This window comes from Moschus berezovskii, chromosome 24 (genome assembly GCF_049115385.1).
Source record: "Moschus berezovskii isolate FMDL1 chromosome 24, NW_MosBer_1.0, whole genome shotgun sequence".
Lineage (NCBI taxonomy): Eukaryota > Metazoa > Chordata > Mammalia > Artiodactyla > Moschidae > Moschus > Moschus berezovskii.
The window spans coordinates 50,246,285-50,267,487 of record NC_142483.1 but is presented as its reverse complement, the minus strand read 5'-3'; the positions used below and the strand labels follow the sequence as shown (position 1 = coordinate 50,267,487).

Sequence of the window (21,203 nt, the reverse complement as noted above, 5' to 3'; positions counted from 1 at the left end):
AAGGGATAGCTTCCCTCCACCTCCATTTCCACCCCTAATTCCTCCGTGACCCCCACCCCAGCTCCACCCTCAGCCTCTGGAACTAAGAGGCAGGAAAGTTTGCGAGAAGGTCTCTGGAGCTGGATGACCTGTGCTCTAGCCCAGCTCTGCTGCCTGCCCTCTGGGAGACATGGCCTCCCCTTGCCTGTCAAGTTCCTCATCTGTAAAATGCTAGCGGTAACTGCACTCACCTCACAGGGGTGTGCAGTAAGGGCTGCACAAGTGTCGAGTGCCGTTATGTCTGTCACACCTGTTTTATCCATGCACACGGAACAGTCCCTCACCTCATGACCCTAGTCAGGGCCTGAGTTGCTCATTTTAGCTGAGGGAGTGTCTACAAGAGTATTAGCTGGCCTGAATCAGACCTGTGCAGCACGGAGCAACCTTTATCCTCCTTTGAGAGAGACCACCCTGAACCTCCCCCAAAACTGTCATTTTCCCCAGTTGAAGTGATTCCCATGTAACCACAGAACATTACTGGCTGAAATTTTCATTCACCAGAGACTCAATTTCTGCTTCCCTTCTCCAGCTTCCCTTGGGGCAGATCAGATGTTAACGTCAGATCACATCACATCCCATCATCACCCTTTTCACAGGCCCCCCGAGACTCCAGGGGGACAAAGGAAGGCAGAGCTCTGAGCTGTGTCTCTGCCCCACTCATTGGAGCCAAAGTGGGTCCTCTGTCCTCCCACTGTGGTTCCCCGTGCCTTGCCCCAAGGCGCCGGTGTCCTGTGGGGATGACAGTGAATCTGGCTGAGCTGGGGCTCTGCTCCACCACTTCCCCTCCCTGCCTGGAAACCTGAATCACCCACTGTGGAGCCAGGAGGAACTCTGCCCCAACCCTGATTTTAATTAGGAACGGGTGCATCCTGCAGGACTCAGAGTTCCATCACTGTCAATCCAGACGAAATGTGTTCTGAGGAGCCCGGCCTGGTCAGCTCAACAGAGGAACGTGAATGCCACAGGGCTATAGAAGGACGGTCCCTCCAACAGCCTTTAGCGAATGGCCACTGAAGACAAACAGGAAAATGGGGACCCACATGCTTCCGAGTGAAATATGATTGGAATTAACATGAGCACACATTCAAGTTCTCAAATGCTCAATGAACAAAATGTTTTCCATCTGCGAAGTGCTATGTATGCCCAAAAAGAGAACAACCCCCAAAGAACACAATCCCCCACTTTTCCAAAGAAGTTAATTTAGCAAAGTTTTTTGGCCAACTTAACAGGAATCAGAACTGTGATTGGCTTTGAGGTGGGGGATGGGAATTGACTGGCAAAGAGTCAGAGAATCTTTCTGGAGTAATGGATGTTCTGTCCCTTCCCTGGGATGGTGGTTATATGCATGACTTCATTTGTCAAAATTCATCAAACTATACCCATAAAATCTGTGCATTTTTAGGGAATGTAAATTTTACCTTAATTTTTTAAAAAAGTTATATAAGTAAATACCTACTTGTAATACTTAACCTAATCAGGTATTGCACACTGAAAATTATAAAAATACTAGATTAATTTATATTGCTCTTTTCATTCACACATTTCACAAAATGATTTCATGCAGATGTACATCTTCTGAGATCAATGGATTGCGTTATTAAAGCCACTGTTTAAGTTGACAGTATTCCAAAGCATATCATCTTCCATTCATCTAATTTATTTGAAATGCAGAACATTTTGAATTTGTGTTTGATGCTGAAATGCTATTGCTAGACACAAAGGCTTGTTTGCATAATGTTACAGCAGTTGTTTTTCTCATTTGTCTTGGAAGTGATTATTCACAGTTCTCACAATGTAAGCAACTAATGTTTTGCTTTCTAAAAATGAACTTTAAAATATTTATCACAACTTAGAAAAGTTGCACCCCAGAATAATCACCACATCTATGTTAAATCTCATTGCCTCCTTCCTATTAATTGCCTCCAGTGACCTCAGAAAGCATCCAGAACCAACACTGACGGAGATCGTTTCAGGCTGGTATATCTTCCCAGATTTCAATTGAGACAGTATCAAATTACAAAATATTTTTAAAGAGCCCTAAATCCCTTTAGTTCCCTGGAAGTCCGTGGTTAAGACTTGGAACTTTCACCGCTGTGGCCCCAGGTTCAATTCTTGGTTGGGGAACTAATATCCCTGTAAGCTGCAGAGCAGGGCCAAAAACAAACGAGCAAAATGCAATGTATTACAAAGAACAGTAAGTCTCAAAAGTATGAGCAACTTTTAAAGGCAACACTATTCTCTGAGAGTTAATTTGAGGAAATAAACCTTCATCTTATTTATCTTCAGGCATGAATAGTAAAGGGCTTGCCTGGTAGCTCAGCTAGTAAAGAATCCGCCTACAATGCAGGAGACCTGGGTTCGATCCCTGGGTTGGGAAGATCCCCTGGAGAAGGGATCGGCTACCCACTCCAGTATTCTTGGGCTTCCTTGGTGGCTCAACTGGTGAAGAATCCACCTGCAGTGCAGGAGACCTGGGTTCGATCCCTGGGTTGGGAAGATCCCCTGGAGAAGGGAAAGGCTACCAATGTATTATAAAGAACAGTAAGTCCCCAAAGTATGAGAAACTTTTAAATGTAACACTGTTTTCTCAGAGTTAATTTGAGGAAATAAACCTTCATCTTATTTATCTTCAGGCATATATAGTAAATCCAGGCATACATGTTCAAAGATAAAATAGAGATTTATTTAGCACATTTGGAGATTTTATAGTTCTTTGTCCAAAGATTAGTACTGTTAGCTGAAGTTAGAAGTTTTCATGTTAAAAATTTAAACCTTAACCACAAATGAGAAGCTGAAGCATTCTTGAATCAATGTAAACACACTATATTTTACTCAAAGGCATTAAAAATAGGAGAGTGTAGTTTAAATAGATGATTCTGCTAAAATCAATTGTAAACATAATCCTAAATTATGAATTACTATTAATTTTGTGACTTGACCTTAAGTCATGTCAAGACTTCAACTACAAACAACTTGATATGATAATATATAAAGGAGGCTTCTTTCTTTTTTTTTCAATATTTCCCCAGTTGAGGCACCAAAAATAGTGTTGTTTTTAAAGAAAACAACATGGAAGACTGTACTGTTGTTTTGATTTTTTTTTTTTAACATTGCTGTGGTTCAACATTGTTTTCCTACTAGCCTCTCAAAAGCTGTCAGAAGCAAAATGAGTAATTCAACAAGAGCTCCTTGGGCATATAAGCTCCTATATGACCCAATGCAGTGATTGCCCTATTTTTATTTTATGTTTTTGGTAGCAGAATCCTGGTTTTAAATGACATTATAGGTGGTTGATGCTCTAGTTGGAATAGAGATGGGGACCCAGAGCAGTCCTGCTTGGTGCCCCCTTCTCCTCTCTTGGAAGTCCACTAAGGGGTTTCACAGCACCCTGTGGGTCCCATGGAGCACAGTTTGAAAACCTCTGGCTGTGGACCATGCCTGAGGGCTGGAACCCAGAAGATCTAGGTCCAGAACCTGAGTTCTGGTCTGTGTGATTGTCGGCAAATGACTTAGCCCGAGTCTCATTTTCCATATCCAAACAAAGAACAGGAATGCTCATCTCAGAGTTGCTCTAAGGCTGTTTCTAAAGTTCCTTAAGTCTTACTCTTTCCTAGTCACATCTCACTTGCCTGTTGTGTGCCATTGCATCTCAATTATTTCATGACTCAGCATCCACTTTTCTTTATTATTTGGCCTTGTTGATGCTACTACATCTGCCTTTCAGATTTTCTGCCATTATTGTCTCCTAGAAAATGGACCAGGGTAACACTTGCCTTTGGGCTACACCGTGACCACCTCTGAAGGGATTCCAGGCTCATGATCTTTTCTTGGGATGGACCACTCATCCAGATTTCTTTTCATTTTCAGGTGGGCCAAGAGAAGGGAAACTGTTCTTTCCAGAAAAACCCAACCCCCTGCATCATCCCTCAAGAACAAGAAAATATCTTCCATACAATATTTGCTTTTTTCACAAAGTCGGGAAGAAAAGTCTTGGTAAGAATTTGCTTACTCATTGGGTTCGCATGGGTGGTCCTCACTAGGAAGGCACGTCTGAGATGAGAAGCCAGTTTTCTATTTGGCGTTTGTTATTTCTCAAATCTGGTTTGAATCAATTGGCTTAGAAAGTCACAAGGCCTATAGTCAACTCCTATTTTTTCAGCCTGAGGTTTCGATCAAAGTGTTAAATTTACATTTCAGATTCCATTGGCTGGCAAAGGGAAAACTTTTGCAACCCACCAAGTACAAAGTTATACATTTCTCCCAGTAGTATGAGTCTAATCAAGAGTGATAGTTCTCATCCAACCACTTTATATACCACTGTTGGTCAGTATATACTAAAACTAAACATATCTATGACCTAGCAGTTCCACTCCCAGGTATGTCCCAAAGAGAAGTGAGTACCTGTATCCCCCAAAGACATGGACAAGAACGTTCACAGTAGTCTGGAAACAATCCAATACCCATCCCCAGGAGAAAGTGTAAACAGTTGCCAAGTACCCATACACTGGATTATTACGAGCAGTAAAAACTACTACACCAACAACATGAATAAATCTCACAGATATGATATTGAGTGAAAGGAGCTAGAGATAAAAGGACACAGATGGTGTTTCACTTACATGACGTTCAGAAATAGCAACTCTATCAGTGGCAGTGGAGGTCAGGACAGCAGTTAATATTGGAGGAATATTGATAGGGAGGAGCATGAGGGAATCTGCTTAGGTGCAAGACATGTTCTTCATCTTGATCTGTTACGAATGCGTGTAAAAATATATCAAGATGGATCCTTAGGATTTATCCTGTTTGCTATATGTAAGCTATACGTCAACTTTTTTAAAAGTGTAGGTGTTAAAGATGGAACCAGATGCTTTTCCAAAACCTCCTTTCTCCACACCTTTGGTTACACATCTTTCAGTTCCTTATTACAGCCATGGCACATCTCACTAACATTTCCCTTCTCTATTTTTTGGTGGTAGAGTTAGTAGGACTGGTTGCCATTTGGAAGTTTGGGATATTTTAACTTACATAATGCTGACGATCAACTATTATTTAACAGCCCTTAGAACTGTTAGATGTATTGATATTTAGTAGTTTGACAAGTGCAGCTCTGTATCTGGCTGAAATTTTCACCCCATATGTGAAACATCATGAACATATATTCACACATTTTGGATCCTATAACACAAAGGAATCCTTCCATCGTAACTTAAATTTGGAATTTAGGTTCCTAGCTGTAATTCACGTGTTTTCTTGGTTAAACATGTTTCTCTTTACTCCTGTGGTTTCTTGAGTCTTGTGACTTTGTAGCCCTCCAATTTGCCCAATATAAAAAGTGGGTATAAAATTACATTTGTCACTGCCAGGCAAAAACCGCATAATCTAGGAAATACACCTTGTGTTCAAAACTCATAAGAGGAGTGTTCCCAAAATATTAAATGTGACTCTTTAAAAACAAAACAAAGAAGTTGTAGAACATATATGCAATGGGATATTACTTAGCCATGAAAAGGAACGAATTGAGTCAGTTGTGAGAAGAAGGAACCTACAGCCTGTTATATAGAGTGAAGTTAAGTCAGAAAAATAAAAATAAATATCGTATATTAATGCACATATTTGAAATCTTATGGTGCTGATGAACCCATCTGCAGGGCAGAAATAGAGATGCAGATGGAGAGAACAGACTTGTGGACGCAGCAGGGGAAGGAGACAGTGGGACAGAGAGTCGCATTGACGCATATATACACTGCCATGTGTAAAATAGATAGCCAGTGGGAAGCTGCTGTACAGTGCAAGAAGTGCAGCTCTGTGTCCTCTGATGGCCTAAGGGGTGGGATGGGGAGGATAGGAGGGACACTCAAGAGGGAAGGCATCTATGTATACACATAGCTGATACACATTGCTGTGCAGAAACCATAATGACGTCGTAAAGCATTATCCTCCAATTAAAAATACATTTAAAAAATAAACAAAAAAAGACAAAATCCACTGCTTTCTCCTTGCACAATCCAATTTTGGGGTAAGGTACACCCAGTGAGCTTTGACTTGAAGGCATGTTCTGGTGCCCACTGAACAGGAAGTCCTTTGATTGCCCTCTGGTGGCAAAAAGGAATGATTGCAATTTCCTATGGATTTCATCTGCCTAGAAAGGCCTCGGGAGAAGTCTATGGCAACCCACTCCAGCACTCTTGCCTGGAAAATCCCATGGACGGAGGAGCCTGGTAGGCTATAGTCCATGGGGTCACTAGGAATCGGATATGACTGAGCGACTTCACTTTCACTTTTCACTTTCATGTATTGGAGAAGGAAATGGCAACCCACTGCAGTGTTCTTGCCTGGAGAATTCCAGGGACGGAGGAGCCTGGCGGGCTGCCATCTGTGGGATCGCACAGAGTCAGACACGACTGAAGCAACTTAGCAGCAGCAGCAGAAAGGCCTCAGTTCTATAAATGCTGTGTTCTATAAATACCTGTTCTGTATCTATAAATACCTATTCTGTAAATGTTGTGCTCTTGTCTTTGTTCTTAATACAGTTTGACCATTCTCTGGTTATTCTTCTCAGGACTGTGAAAAAACAGGAATTTCTTGCCTAACAATGCACTGTAACCTTAGTGCACTCACTAAAGAAGAAAGTCGTACTATAGACATTTATATACTGCTGAACACAGAAATACTGAAGAAGGTAAGTCCTGAAGAACTGTACTCTCAGAGTTCATTTTAAAACATTTGAATTGGTTTCCTCAGGAAAAACTCTACCTGCCCCTTTTAAAACTGCCCTGGCCAGCACCATGGGTAATTCTGCTTCAGAAGAATGCCAGGAAAACATGCCAGACCCTTGTTATTCAAAGTGTGGTCCAAGGACCAACAATGTCAGCATCACCTGGGAGCTTCTTAGACCTGCAGAATCCTGGACTCCACTCAGGCCTTGCAAAATCAGCATCTCTTTTTAAGCAAGGACCCCAGATGTTTTGTTTGTGCAGTTGTTTCTTAGACTTTTTTAATATTTATTTTTTATTTATTTGGTTGTGCCAGGTCTTAGTTGTGGCATGTGGGAACTAGTTCTCCAATCAGGGATCGAACCCAAGTCCCCTGCATTGGGAACTTGGAGTCTTAGCTTCTGGACCATCAGGAAAGTCGCTCTCAGACTTTAACTTGCACATTTTAGATCAAAGGTTTTCTGTAAAGGGCCAACAGTAAGTTTTTTAGGCCCTATGGGCTATACAGTGTCTTGCCATTGCTCAACTCCACCATCGTGTTTTGAAAACAGCCATAGACCATACTCAAATGAACGGGTGTGACTATGTTTCAATAAAATTTTATTTACAGAAACCAGCAAAGGGGTGGATTTGACCCATGAAACATAATTTGCCAACCCCTTGTTTAAATGATATCTTATTTCACAGAGTTCACCTATTGCATCTCAGATCACTTTGCTCTTATGAATTTATAAACGCGGTTAAAAAAATCATACAAATTCACTGTAATTTATTTTCACATAAGCACTGCTTAGTATGAAAGGCTGCATCCAACAAATTGCTTTTAAAACAATCATGTGAAGATTAAATAGGCATGTTAGCCACAGAGATTCTCTTTATTTTCCTTTGGGAAAACTCTATGTGTCATTCCGTATAAAACTGTCAGTGTGTAAATGAATATCCTTAGAATAGTCATTCTGCATTATTTTTTTAATTAGGCACGGCAGCAACATGTTGGCCTGATAAGTCACAGGCAAGGGGGATTTGGGATGTTTTACCCACTTTTCATCTCTGGCTGGTGGAGAGCTGTGAACAGTTCTGCTTTCCCTGGGTACTTTGAAGGGAAACTGATTAGGGGCAAGTTGGACACACTGGCACTGCCTCCCTGTTGTACCTCTCTCTCCTTTTAAAAAGGATGGAGTTGGGAGAGGACCCGACATGAACCAGAGCACCCCTAGTCACCCTTTGATTCCAGAATGTTACATCACAGGAAGTGCCTTCCTGGCCTGGGTCCCCAGGTCAGGTTGAGTAATTATGATTCTGTACACTTACCCATCCTATTCCTCTTGACAAGTGGCCCTGGTGACAGTTTTATTGCCTATGCCACACTTGCCACTTTTGACAGAGCCCTGATATGGCACTGATGGTGGGAAGCCACTCTCATTTCTTCTTCACCCTCAACCCAGATGGCTGCTGCTTGCAGGTCAGTCATTTGTGCTGAATCACAAAGCCTCAAGCCTTTCTTATCCCCAGCACTGGCCTGGTGTCTGCATCTCTCTTTTTGTGATCAGTGGCAACCCTTTACCATGGAATATGTCCCACTGACTGCTGTCCCCATGGGCCATCCAGCCCAGTCTATACACCAAGACAGCAGGAAGCCATGGGGTATCGTATGTGGATGTTGGAGGACCATTTTCCTTGCAGATATTCTACAGAAACCTGCAGAAATTTCAGGTATGGAGTTAAGCCTCTGTCAGGCCCAAAGCCAGCCACACCTCCCTGGGGGTTCCAGGGGCTCCTCGCCTCCCTAAGGACATGGAGCAGCATCAGCCTTGTGATTCACCTGGGTTGCCTCTTCTGTTTATTTCCCTTTGATCTGAAGGTCTGGCCCCAGACAAGGGAATTTGCAATTTAATTGCTTTGACCTTAGCAAGTTTTTATTTAAAATGTAGGATCTGATTTTTTTAATTATGTGAGGATTCCAATTTCTTTCAAAGTGTTTGTTTTCCATAACTGCAGGAGATCTGTTCCTTGCCTCCTAATCTGCTCAGCCTTTAACTTTGACAGTTATCATCATTATTATTGTCATTAGCAATATCCAAGATGATGATAATGATCCAAGATTGAAGAGACAGTATATCCAGACCCATAAAACCATAAATCTACAGAACTGGTAAAAGATTGCTGCACAGAAAATTACTTAATGCTCAATATGAGCTCACTGAAGCAGTTTTTGTTTGTTTGTTTGTTTTGAGTGACAAACTTCTGAGAAGCGTTTCAAATGTGTTTTATTGCTGTTTTTAAAAGGACAATAATTAGTGTGTAGCTCCCAGGTAAATTCCACGGGTGGCATTCCCAGGTGTCCTCCCTAGAAGGTCCTTGTAGTTTCTTTGGAAGTGATGAGCTGAGCCCCTTGAAACTATTTTCTGTAGAGACAGTTATCTTCTTTCCCTTTGCAGGGATAGGTTTAACCGGACATGGGCCAAAGCTGGCATCAATGTGTGCCTCCTTGCATGGCAGGCAACCTGAGTAAATATAGAAAGATACCTTTCTGGCAGAGGCCAGCTGCCTCCACAGGTGGGGTGCAGAGTACTCTGGCCGTCTGTCCTCTGTTTCCATGATGGGAGCCAGCCTGCCTCTCCCTCAATAGTCAGTGCAGCCCCATCTGGACCACTGGCTCGATGTTCTGGCCCTTCCCTGAGTCATAGTTTTGCCAGCCCCTCTCTTCTTCCAGACTCCTTCTCCATCCCTACCTTGGAGCCATTCTATAATTATCTGGATGGGTGGCTTTAAGTCTGAGCCCACACTAAGGCTTCTACCACAATGGCTGATGGCCTCTGCTCAAGTCTTACCTGGGACAGACCTCCTCCCCCCACCACCCCCATCCCCTTTCTCGTCAGACCATTGACTTATTACAAGCCAGATGCTTTCTCCTTCTCATCTGTCTGGTACCCTGTTTCCCGCTTAAAGGGCCCCCTCACTGCCCCCCACCGCAAAAGCTTCATTTAAGAGCAAAGAAAGAATTAAAAGGAACTCATGTGGAGAGTTTGAGGGCTGTGGTCAAGGCAGGAAGATGCTTGGGAAATGTAAATCAGATGCCTTCTGTGGAAGGCCAGACCTAGATTTATCGTACACAGTTCAGCGGCTTTATTTATTCTCTACTCTTTGGGGAATATGTCAATACCAAGATCCAAATATCTGGCTCCTGCTGCTTGGAAACCACGGCACACAAGCCTGCAAGTGTTGACTCAGCAAAACTCCAGAGCTTTTCAGCATCCACTATGATATGAAAGAATCTTTAAGAGAGAGACTGGAAATCTCTGCTTCGTTCAGTGATAGAAATTTCTGTCTGGTCTACATGGAATCTTAGAATTTCAGTTTCACCTAGGATCTCAGGGCCCTGTCACTGTGACTGAAAAGTCTTACAGCGAGTCAAACTGTTTCATCCTCAGGACAGTTCATCTGTCATCCAGTTCATGACCCATGCCAAGGTGAAGGTGGACCCTTCCCTGAGAGTGGTGGAGGTAGCCAGTGGGAACCCGGAGGAGATGACGGTGAGTACAACCCTAGCCCCTTGGCCCCCCCACCAACACACACAGCCTTCTTCCAAGGGTGAAGGAATCTGGGTGACTTGGGAGACTTGATGCTAGAATTTGAGGATAATAATGGCCTCTAAGCCAAGATGTTAGCTTTGTGGTCGACCCACAACCTTGCCTGCCTTGGCTTCCAGGCCCCCCAAGGGGAACTGTGGCCTGGTCTTGTTGTGATAGCCTTGTTCTCCAGGATGCTGTTATGTGAAAGCTCCTGGCCATGATTAGCCAAATGAGAAATTGTCTGGAAGTACCCTTGACAGCCCTTGTTGCATTTCCATTCTAGAACCAAGACTATTTTTATCTTTCCCAGACCTTTCCCTGAAACCTCATCTGCCTTCTCAATCACATTGCTCCATGGATAAACACTCAGTGTTTAAATACAAGTTGGTTGAGTAACATTCTCTACCTAACCCCCATATCCTCTATGAAGTATAGTTGGCAAGCAGCCTTAAGATGGGAGGTGTCGCAGCTGGGAGTTCAGATAGGGGAGGGAAAGGGGTGGCCTTGGAATTTTGCTGCCTTATTATTTTCAGGGGCAGGAGGGAAGGTGCATCCTTTGACACCCAGACTTAGGTCCTAGGTATATGGAAAGGGAAGACAGCAGCCTCTGAACTGGTTCTGCCAATAAGCTATGCAGTGATGCTAACTTTTTGCATCTCCTTTCCTGGAATTTACTTCTCTCCAGGAAGACTTTCTGGAGAATCCCAGGGATGGGGCAGCCTGGTGGGCTTCTGTCTATGGGGTCACACAGAGTCGGACACGACTGAAGTGACTTAGCAGCAGCAGCAGCAGCAGCAGGAAGACTTTACCCTCTCTTGAAAGAGTCAATACTGCTGTGACAAATTTACAGAAGTGAAAAAATCCACAAAGATCATTTGCTTGCAAAGAAAAACATGCTAATTTATTTTCTAGTAACAAGGGAGACACCGCATGTCTAAATGTTAGGATGGGGATCACAGCAAAGAGACTTACAAAACGCTGGCTAGGAAGGGTACATATAGAAAATAAATCCCTGGGACCTCCATGAACCCTCAGTCCTGAGCAGAAGACAAGAGCATCAGCTGGTACAGAAGAAAAAAGAATCTGTGAGGATGTTAAATCTACCCCAAAGTGTGGGTATTCCATGCCCAGTTCAGGGAAGAACTGTCAGAGGCAGACTTAAATTCCCTGACTCACATCGAGAAATTGTCCACCTGGTCATTTTAAATAACAGAAAATGAATGGGCTGGAGTGGAATGATGCTGAAGTCCTTCACTCCCAGGGTCACTGTTTCTGGAGATCAAATATCTGGAGTTGGCTTTTGTCTTTTCCTCCCTGCCATTTGGGCATTTAACTGCCAATCCAGACCTTCACCTGGAGAGTGAAAAAGAATGCAGAGTCACTGCTCATTGTCACAGCTCCAGTTAAAAGTTTTATAGGATGAGATCTGTGGCCAACAGGAGAGGTTTGGAATGTTCTGGTAGACCACACTGTTCCCAATTAAGAGCTAACAGAAGTAATTAATAGATTTCCAACAGGTGGAATCCCTTGGATAAATGGAAAACCTATCATGGGAGCATTGCTTTTGATTAAAACATAGAGCTGTGGGATCCTGAAAGACATTGCCTGACATCCCATTGTTGGATTCTGAGTCATCTGCTGCTGCTGCTAAGTCACTTCAGTCGTGTCCGACTCTGTCTGAGTCATCTATGCACCCCCAAAATACCACTTCCATTAACTACTGTTTCATTTTGAGCACTGTGGTGATATTTTCATTATCAAGAATTCTTTGGAAGGAGATCTCATTTTCAACTGATTTTTTTCTAGTACTCCCAAGAAAAAAGGAACACCCTTCAGAATTCCACAGTGCCCCCAATCTTTCTCCCTGCCATGATTTTGCCTTTCAATCCATGAGCCAAGATGAAGTACTATAATCTGTTCTCAACTTTCCTGGCAGGAAAAAAAGAAAATCCTTTCTCAGTAGAAAGGTTTGCCTTTTTAGAACAAACATGTTCCTCCCTGCGTGATTCTTCTGAATGCCTGGCACTCTGTCAGTCATCCATCGGAAGGGAAATTTCCACAGAGGCTAGCCACCAAATTTAAATCGGGCAAAATTTCACGGGATATGAGATCAGGCACCACATTTGTATGGCCTTGGAATGAACAGGAAGTGTATTTGCAGCTGGTAGTGAGCAGGGTGTGGGTGAGAAAAGGAAAACAATTGGTTTTTAACCACATAAATGTGCGTGGTGATAAATTCAACTGACAGGGAGGGAATACAGCTGATTTTCTTGGGACTCATTGTGTCTTTTATTTTCATGCCATGGTATGGGGAGTGCTTTACAGAGCATACGGGTGAATAGCTAGAAATACTTACTGGATGTTTGAGGCATTTTCCTCTTTTATTAATAATACATTTGAGGTGCCCTTCCCGGGTGGAGTGTTAGCCATGTGTCCAAGACCAACCACACCAGCTTACCTGGCTTTGTACAGACTCAAACCTGAGAATTCTGGATGAGGTCTGAGCGACACGTTCAGTGCTAACTGTGCCAGTATAATACACTGAATTTCCTATAATGTCCAACCCAACCCTTTCTACTTTTCTGGGAGAGCTGCCAACAGCTGAGGCTAGAAACTCCCTGGGGGCAAACCACGAATCTACAGCACACCAGCTCTGCTACCGAGAGCTGCCACCCCAGACAGCCTTCTCTGGCCATATGAGAGGCTTGTGTGAGTTACAGAGCAAAGCTATTTTTTTGATACTTTGAAATAGCAACATATGTGATGAACATGGGAATCCACAAATGGATAAGTAAGTCATTGCCATGTGGAGTGGGCACCAGGTTGAGATTCTAGGTGCCAGCAGGAGAGACTGATTCTGTCTCCTTTTAGCAGAAGCAGAATGGATTAGAATGGTGTTGGGTAGCTCTCAGAATTGCCAGCAGGGTTGGAGAGCCTGACTGGGGATGTCAGAAACCTGCAGGGCCAGGACCAAGTTGGAGCAGGCCCTGGGGAGAGCCTGGCATGGTGTACTGGGCACTGCTACCCTGGTTTCTCTCAGCCTCGTGCTCTAGAGTCATGTAGGAGCCTCTCCCTAGCTGAGGTTAGGCCCCTGTCTCTGGGGAACCAGGCACCCCAGGAAGAGCAGGTGGCTGGCATTTTTGGCTATTGTAGTACAGCCTCCCCCTCACCCTGAGACTCACCCATAGGAGGATTCCACAGTACTGGAAGGATGCTAAAAAGTGACGAGCATCCCCTCCCATGTGCCTCTCTAACACTACAGGCAGCATGGGGCCATCTAATCCCTGGCTCATTGAGGTCTGTTTTCTGAGCTAGTCTCTGTTCAGTCATTTAGACCATTTTATCAGCTCCATTGATAAGAGAATATGCAAATTTTTGTCCATAGGTGGTTGAGGAGTGTTTGTGCTTTGGGCTTTAAGAATTAAGGTGCTTGAATGAGCTACTTCTGATTTGATAGGGCAAATTTCTGGGGCCTTCTCCTACTGCCACGGGAACCTTATGTCCAAAGAGCTGGTCACCTCCCTCCCACAGTCCTCTGACATCAGCATCCCGTACCCTACAGGTGGGGAGACAGGTCATAATTTTTACAGATCCCCAGAGACTCCACTGTGCCCTCCCTGAGTTAGAACCATAAAACTTTTTCCTCAAGTGAACAAAGAGCCTCTGATGCTTAGGAAAAAGAGGTGACTTGCCCTGGATCTCACATCGCTGAGCCAAGGATAGGGTCCGAAACTCTTGATTCCCTTTCTCTGCTCTGCAGCCACTCAGTCATACAAGAGTATGACTCTTGTATGACTTTTATCATACAAGGGGTCCTTGACAAGTGCAAGTGTCCACCCTGGAAAGGACACTGACTGGTTTTAAAGTCTCTCTGTTAAAATCGTCAGGTTCCCTTGGGGCCCAGCCAGACCCTCCTGACTGGACCCGGCTCTCCTCACCCTGGTGGGGGCTTTCCCTGCTCAGTCTCAATCAGACTGTAGAACGGAGCCTCCTGACTGCAACCTTGCTTTCATTTCTGAATAAACCTACCTCTCGTGTACGAACTGATCAGGCCAGCAAGTTCATTTTCTCTGAAGCTGGTCAAGTTCACTTCCCATTCTTGACCCTTCTGGGAAGTCAGTCCTTCTAGTTTGGCCTTTTCTTTGTGAACAGGAAACACTGCATTTCCCCCTTTGGAATTAGAAGAGCCTGCCCTCAAATCCTGTCTCCCTCACATCCCAGTGGTGTGACTGCAGGTATCAGGTGAGCTCTGTGAGCCTCTCTTTTCTCATCTATAACATGGGAAAGCTAGTTTCTTCTCCCTGGAGATTTCCCCTCCATTCTGCTTCCTGCCCTACCCCCGACCAACCAAGATGCACAGCAGCATATCTCAACCAGAGGGCATCATCTAAGGTGGTAGATGAGGTACTCCAGAAGGTACCACCTGTAGTTCCTTTGTTGTTTCCTGCATCTTGAACCAAGCTTACAGTTTTCTGTCACCAAATAAACTTTGCCTTGTACTTTACTATTTACATGCCAAATTACAGTTAAAATTACATTATACCCTGCAAGAGAGTTCTCCGTGTTACATCAAGAGGTAGGAGGGAGAAGAGAGACATCTCCATTCTCTGTCATCATCACCCACCATCCCCATGTGAGAATTAAGCTCTAATCGTAAGGAGTTTAGAAAAACCCCAGTGTAGTTTGCTGTTTGTCACTATTTGAAGTTTCACTTGATGAATACTCTACTGGGGGCTTGCTATGGGCCAGGTGATGTACAAGGCACTGGAGATGCAATGGGGAACCAAATAGCCATGGTCCAGGCCCTCCCAGAGCTAACGAGGGGGTGACAGACAGTAAAAAGAGAAGCAAACAGCATTTTTTTTTTTCAAACTGAGGTGAGTTCTATGGGAGTAACCTGGTCTAGATTGGGGGAAATCTAAAGAATGTTTCTCCAAAGAAGCTGAAATCTAGAGAGTGAGGGGGAATAAGCACAGGGAATACTGTTCCAGAGAGGAGGGAGAGTGTGTGAAGACCCAGACAGCTTGGCATGTTCAAGGCTGCAACAGCAGGGCAGCAGCACCTGGTGAGTGGTGATGGGAGACGTAGGCAGGGTCACACCGTGTAACCCCAGGGGCAGTTACAGGGGGAAACTGTTGCAAGCATTTGTTTCGAGCAGGGAATGGCATGATCCAATGTACATTTTTTTAAAATCACAGACTACTGTGTGGACAGTAGATTGTAGGGGGCTACAGGAAAGTTGTGACCATCACTTGCTAGAAATGATGGTGGCCAAGGAGATAGAAGTGGACAGGTAGATTTATATTGGTAGAGGTCTAGCAATCTGTGCCAGTCACATGTAGAGTATCTGTCCTAAGGGGTTGGGGGGGATCAAATGACATCTTGATGCAGAGTCCCTCACCTGGTACATCCATGTTAATAGTGGCTCCCATTGCCTAAGGCTTCCGTCATGGGGAAGCCAGTAAAGAATCCACCTGCAATGCAGGAGACATGGGAGACATGGGTTCAATCCCTAGGTCAGGAAGATCCACTAGAGGAGGAAAATTGCAACCCACTGCAGTATTCTTGCCATGAACAGAGGAGCCCGATGGGCTACAGTCCAAGGGGTTGCAAAGAGTCGGACATGACTGAGACTAAACACACACGCCCGTTGCATAAAGAGATGGTCAAGGATGGGAGGAACCAAATGAAGAATAGCTTCTCCCTCCCTCAAAACCTCAAGAGTCATGATCAGTTTACTCTCAACCAATGGTTTCCAGCTGTCATCATGCTTATCATTATCATTTCTTCAAGCAACAGAACCCGTTTCTAAATTGAAATGTGCTTTGGTTGAGTCAGAGGTGGGGTTCCTGTAACTCACCCCATTTGTATCTCTGTTTTCTCTGAGGGGCCTCTACATGCCCTCCCCATCTCACTGGGAACCCCTGGGCTCTATGGAGCTGGGAAACCACTGCTATGGAAAGCTGTATTTTAGGACAAGGCTGCTGTCCCATCCTTCAAATTCTTCAACTAGACATGAACTGGTCCTCCAATAAACATGAATGAGAAAAAAAAAATTAGCCTCAAGACTTCCATAGCACAAACAGGTAAACACTGTACACACGTGTGTGTGCAGATGCACATGCTTGAGCACACACACACACCCCCCACAGTGTGCTTTTGTGTTGGGAAAGCCTGAGTTGAAGAGGTTAGGACAAGCTGCATGGAAGGAGTGACCCCTGAACAAATACAAAAGGCATTTTCTAAGTGGACAGGGGAAGGTCAGCCTGCAGGTGGAGTCAGATGGTATCTTAGGATAGAGTCTCAAGAAGCAGACTCTCAGATGAGGATGTGGGTACAAGAATTTTTTTAAAGGACATGTTCCCAGTGAGATGGGGAAAGAAGGGAGGAGACAGGATAGGGAAAGAGAATGAGGGAAACAAAAATGGGATTCCAGGGGCCTCGGGCTCAGCAGAGTACTGGAGCTCAAGTAATACTTCAGAGTCTACTTTGAAGCAAGGGATCTAGGCTTTCTCCCTCCTGTTCTGTGTCAGCCACTGGCCAGAGGCTGCCCAGGAGATATTGAGCGCCAAGATCCTCCCCTTTCCCCGTGCCCTGAGAATGCAGCCTCTGACAGTGCCATCCACTAGAGGTGAATACGTGTAAAGCTGGAATTGGATGTAGGGAACGGATCGAGGGACCTGAGAGAGCAGAGAGCCAGCAGCATTGAACACAGGTGGCACTGGTCTCCACCCAGACCCTGGGGGCTCAGCTCAGCATGCCTTTCTGTGCCCCATTTTGCTTAATGACTTCATTTTCGTTCATTTATGCTCAGTTCTTGTGATGTGCTGGCATTTGATGTGGTTATTGCCTGACACGCTCACGTTGCCCAGTGAACGAAATATTATTGCTCCTGCTCTCTGATGAGGAAACTGAGGCCCCCAGATGACAGCCTGAGATGCTGCAGCTTATCAGTGAAAGAACCAGGTCTGGCGTAAGGCCGATTGTTTGCAAGCCCCAGCTTCCCTTCATCCTCTGCTCCTGAGGCCCGAGCTGTCCTGTTGTCTGGCCCACACACAGTGGAGCACCACTCCAGCAGATTGGTAGGAAACGCAGCCATGGGTGGTGAACAGCTGGCCCGTCATCTTCGGAGAGACCCTTGGCTCCGGTGACCTCAGAAGCACATCATGTTCTAACTTAGTGGTCTGCTGATTCTGGAACTCTTCCTGTTGTGGCCTGGTCCCTAACCAGATGCACAGCTACTCATCAAGAGAATTAGCACTCATCGAGGGCCCTCCTTAGCCTGCGGCAAAGGAGCTGTGTTCCCCTGCCTCCCCGCCCTTTAAAGAGCGGTCGGTCATGAGGTTTCTCAGGAGTAATAGATATAAAACCTCTCACCACCATGTCTGGCACACAGTAAGTTCTCAACAAATGTGACCCATTCTTAACAATTAAGGAATTAGCACCAGTCTAGCTCATCCCTCTGCAAATTCTAACAGAGCGAGGAATTCCTGAAACCCAGCAACCAGGGGCAAGTTTGACATCTTTGTTTATCACAGCACAGACTTGCAACAACCAGCTTGCCAAATGCAATTTATTTTCTGTTCATTGATGTCATCTCCATAAGTCTGAGTCTTCAGACTCCCCTGAGCTGGGCTTTTTTCTGAAGGCTCTGTCCTGAGAGCGATTTAAGATGTGGTTCCGCTAAGAACATTTCCTCCAGCTCCCACAGCCCTTTCTCCCTGCCCCATCCCCACTGTTAGATGTAATTAGAAGCAGGTGAAAATGGCATTTCGTTGTTCCAGATGTTCTTCTTTCCCCACTTTTTATTTTACATACATTCCTTCCCTCTGTGAGACCTGTGTGTGATGTCGATTATGGAAAGCATCTTGCCCTTGTAATTGACCTTCAGCCAGGGGGCCCTGGAGCTGAGCAACACCCCTCGGGTGTTGCTGATGCTGAGCTGTCCCCTCAGCCCTAGAAGCCCCCTGTCCAGCCAGGCCTGGGCCAGCTGAACTCTATTTTGGTCATGTTCTCAGGCCTTTTGGAGACCTGAGCATTTCCAGCTATGACATTAAGCGTATTTACGGTGTTCAGAACATAAAAGTTTCCAGAAACCTGCAAGTGAATCAAGTGCTGTGGTTTAGGCTTGCCAGCTGCTCCAGACTGGAAGCTGGTTCCCTGATGCCAGCTTGCTAGCCTCAGGTGCGTTCAAGTTTATAGCAGCAGGCAGGATGCCCAGCCTGTGGGCCCGCCATTGCCCCCACGCCATGACGGTCCTCCTCTAGGAGTCTGTTGAGCCAGACAGCTCCTCAGGCTCCTCAGTTCTCTTGTGTTTTGTTAGTTAACGCTGACACACAAGCCCCCCAGCCTCAGTCTGCTACTGTGCGATCAGTTATCCCTTCGCTGCTCAGAACTTCTGCTGCCCCATCTCTCAGCCTCCTTCCCTCCACCCTCTGAAACCTGCAGGCTCCCCTCAGCCTCAGTCTTTTTCCTCCTTTCTCATTACTTCCTGTTATGTTGGAAGTGTGGATCTCCCCTGGCAATGCCACTTCCTCTACGGCCTTCATACTGGGCCTGTTCCTTGAACCCCCACACAAAGTTCTCCTTGCTGACCTATATTCATTTTGCAGCCACGGTGCTCTTTGCAAAATGCAAACTATGTCACTCCCCAATTAAAAACTTTCATTGGCTTCCCATGCTTCTTAAGATAAAGCATATAATTCTCTCTGGCTTTTTAGGTTTAATTCCACAGTATCTGTAATGCAGTATTTAAAGCATCCCTTATTCCTCCTGTACTTATTAAAATTTTCTCAGATAGTTTTATGAATGAATCTGATGATTCTTAAGGGTTATTTATAAGGAATTCTCAAAGCTGTGCCTCGGGAAGACAAAAGAGGGTCTACGTTGCTTTTTGGAGTGATTCTCTAAGTGAATAAAGGAGGTGAATCAGAAGCTTGAATTTCAGTGTTCTATGAAAAGAAAAAATAACCTGTTAAACCGAGTTATTTAGGAATTAGAAATTATGATCAAAATAACTGCAGGTTTGGCTTGATTTAGTGCAGCCATCGAAAAGCTATATGGGGCCAGTTTTCAGATGGAAGTCACATGCTTCTTTAATGTAAAGCATATAATTCTTAACACAGTCTCCAGCCCTTCCCTGTCTCTCCAGCTTCATCTTAATCATCCCTTGGCTTCTTACTCATTCCATTTGCTTCAACTGTGCTGTCTGCTGGCAGTTTCTCACCCCTGCTAAACTGTCTCCTGCCATAGAGGTTTTTCGCATGCTGTTCCTTTTTGGAATGTTGTTCCTGCCCCTCTCTGACTAGTTAACTTCTGCTTATCCTTTAACTCTCAGCTCAGGCAGTCCCTCAGAAATTTCTTACTGACTGCCATGTTTATCTTAGAGTCTTTTCTAACCATGAACCTCTCCTTGGGGGCACTCTCTAAATTATAATTTTGCATTTATGTGTCTAAACTGGCAAGTATTCTCTGTAAGCTGGAAGTTCCATGAGGGCAAAGACTGCCTGTTTTATCGATCAAAGGATCCCCACAGTGCCTGGTACATATTAGGTCCTATATATACATTTGTTGAATGGATGGACAGACAAACAAATGGATGGATGGGATGGATGGATGGTCAGGATTCTCAGAATAAATAACATTTGCCGATTTATTTTTGAAGTAGAAAAAAGAAAGGCACACTCAGAAAGTCTGGCTTCAAATCTTTCCCTCTCTTTTGTTGCGTAGTGAATCATAGTCATACTTCATCTAATGTTATGGCAGAAAGGACGTTGAATTTATTAATTTGCACATTCATAAATCACACAATGGATCACTACCTTGGTCTCAGTGACAGGAGAACATGCATTCAAACCCTTGTTCTGTAAGAATTCAAAGTTTACTAGAGTCCATAGAAAGGAAGATACATCATTATGTTACACAGTGAGGAGGACTTAGAACTGGATGATGAAGTGCTCCACAGTGGTTTCCAAACTAACCCTTGTGGAGGGTGGGCTCCCTTGCATTGGTTCAGGGGCTAGGGTAGAAGGGACTGGCTTGGGAAGGGAAGCTGATCAGTCAGGACTCTTAACTGCCCACCTTCTTTAGATACAGAAAATCTCCACGTTTTTTTCTGTTTTACAGATTGAGGTGCTATCACAGGTTTTCTCCGTTAAGAGAGGTTGACAGTTGTTGTTTCCAAAAACTCAGAGAATGATTAATCCTGTTGAGAAAAGCAGAGTAAGTCAGTCTTCTTGGAACAGAAGATGTTGGAGCAGAGCCTCTACTTTTAATTTTTTTTTTAACTTGGCTTCCAGATGCTGAAACCCTTAAAAAATAGTTAAAGTAAGAAAAAGGAAAAAAATAACCCACAGTATTAAAAAACACCTATTTACTTTAAAAACTTCCTACTTTTTCTGCAAAGCTGAAGTTTTGTATTTGTTAAATTAATAGTGATTTTTTCATATAACTTTATAACATGTATCATTTTTCCCGTTTATTATCATGTAAGACTTGGGAATCAGGCAAAAGATGATTTCTTGTCCTTTCTATGGCATCCTGGAGTATTCTCTAGCCCCTTTCTACTCAAAGTGTGGTCCACGGACCAGTAGCATCAGTATTACCAGTGAGTGTAACCAAAATGTGTATTCTCAGGCCCCAATCCAGATCCATTCATTCAGAATCTGCATTTTAAGTAGATTCCTCATGTGATTCTTACACAATTAAAATTTGAGAAACGCACTTTTAACAGGCCTACGTAACTCCCTAGCGGGAGCTTCCCAGGTAACTCGGTGGTAAAGAATCTGCCTGCCAACGCAGAAGACACAGATTTGATCCTTGGGTCAGGAAGATCCCCTTGAGAAGGAAATGGCAACCTACTCCAGTAATTTTGCCTGGA

At 44.4% G+C, this 21,203-nt stretch overlaps 1 protein-coding gene across 1 annotated transcript in view; it reads left to right on the top strand.

Moving 5' to 3' along the window:
• Positions 1-21,203, top strand: part of ITGA9 (integrin subunit alpha 9) — a 383,781-nt gene that overhangs the window by 340,196 nt on the left and 22,382 nt on the right. Inside the window, exons 24-26 of the mRNA XM_055414653.2 lie at positions 3,907-4,032; positions 6,599-6,718; positions 10,184-10,285. Coding sequence (XP_055270628.2) covers positions 3,907-4,032; positions 6,599-6,718; positions 10,184-10,285 — 348 coding nt within the window. The remainder of the gene's footprint in view (positions 1-3,906; positions 4,033-6,598; positions 6,719-10,183; positions 10,286-21,203) is intronic.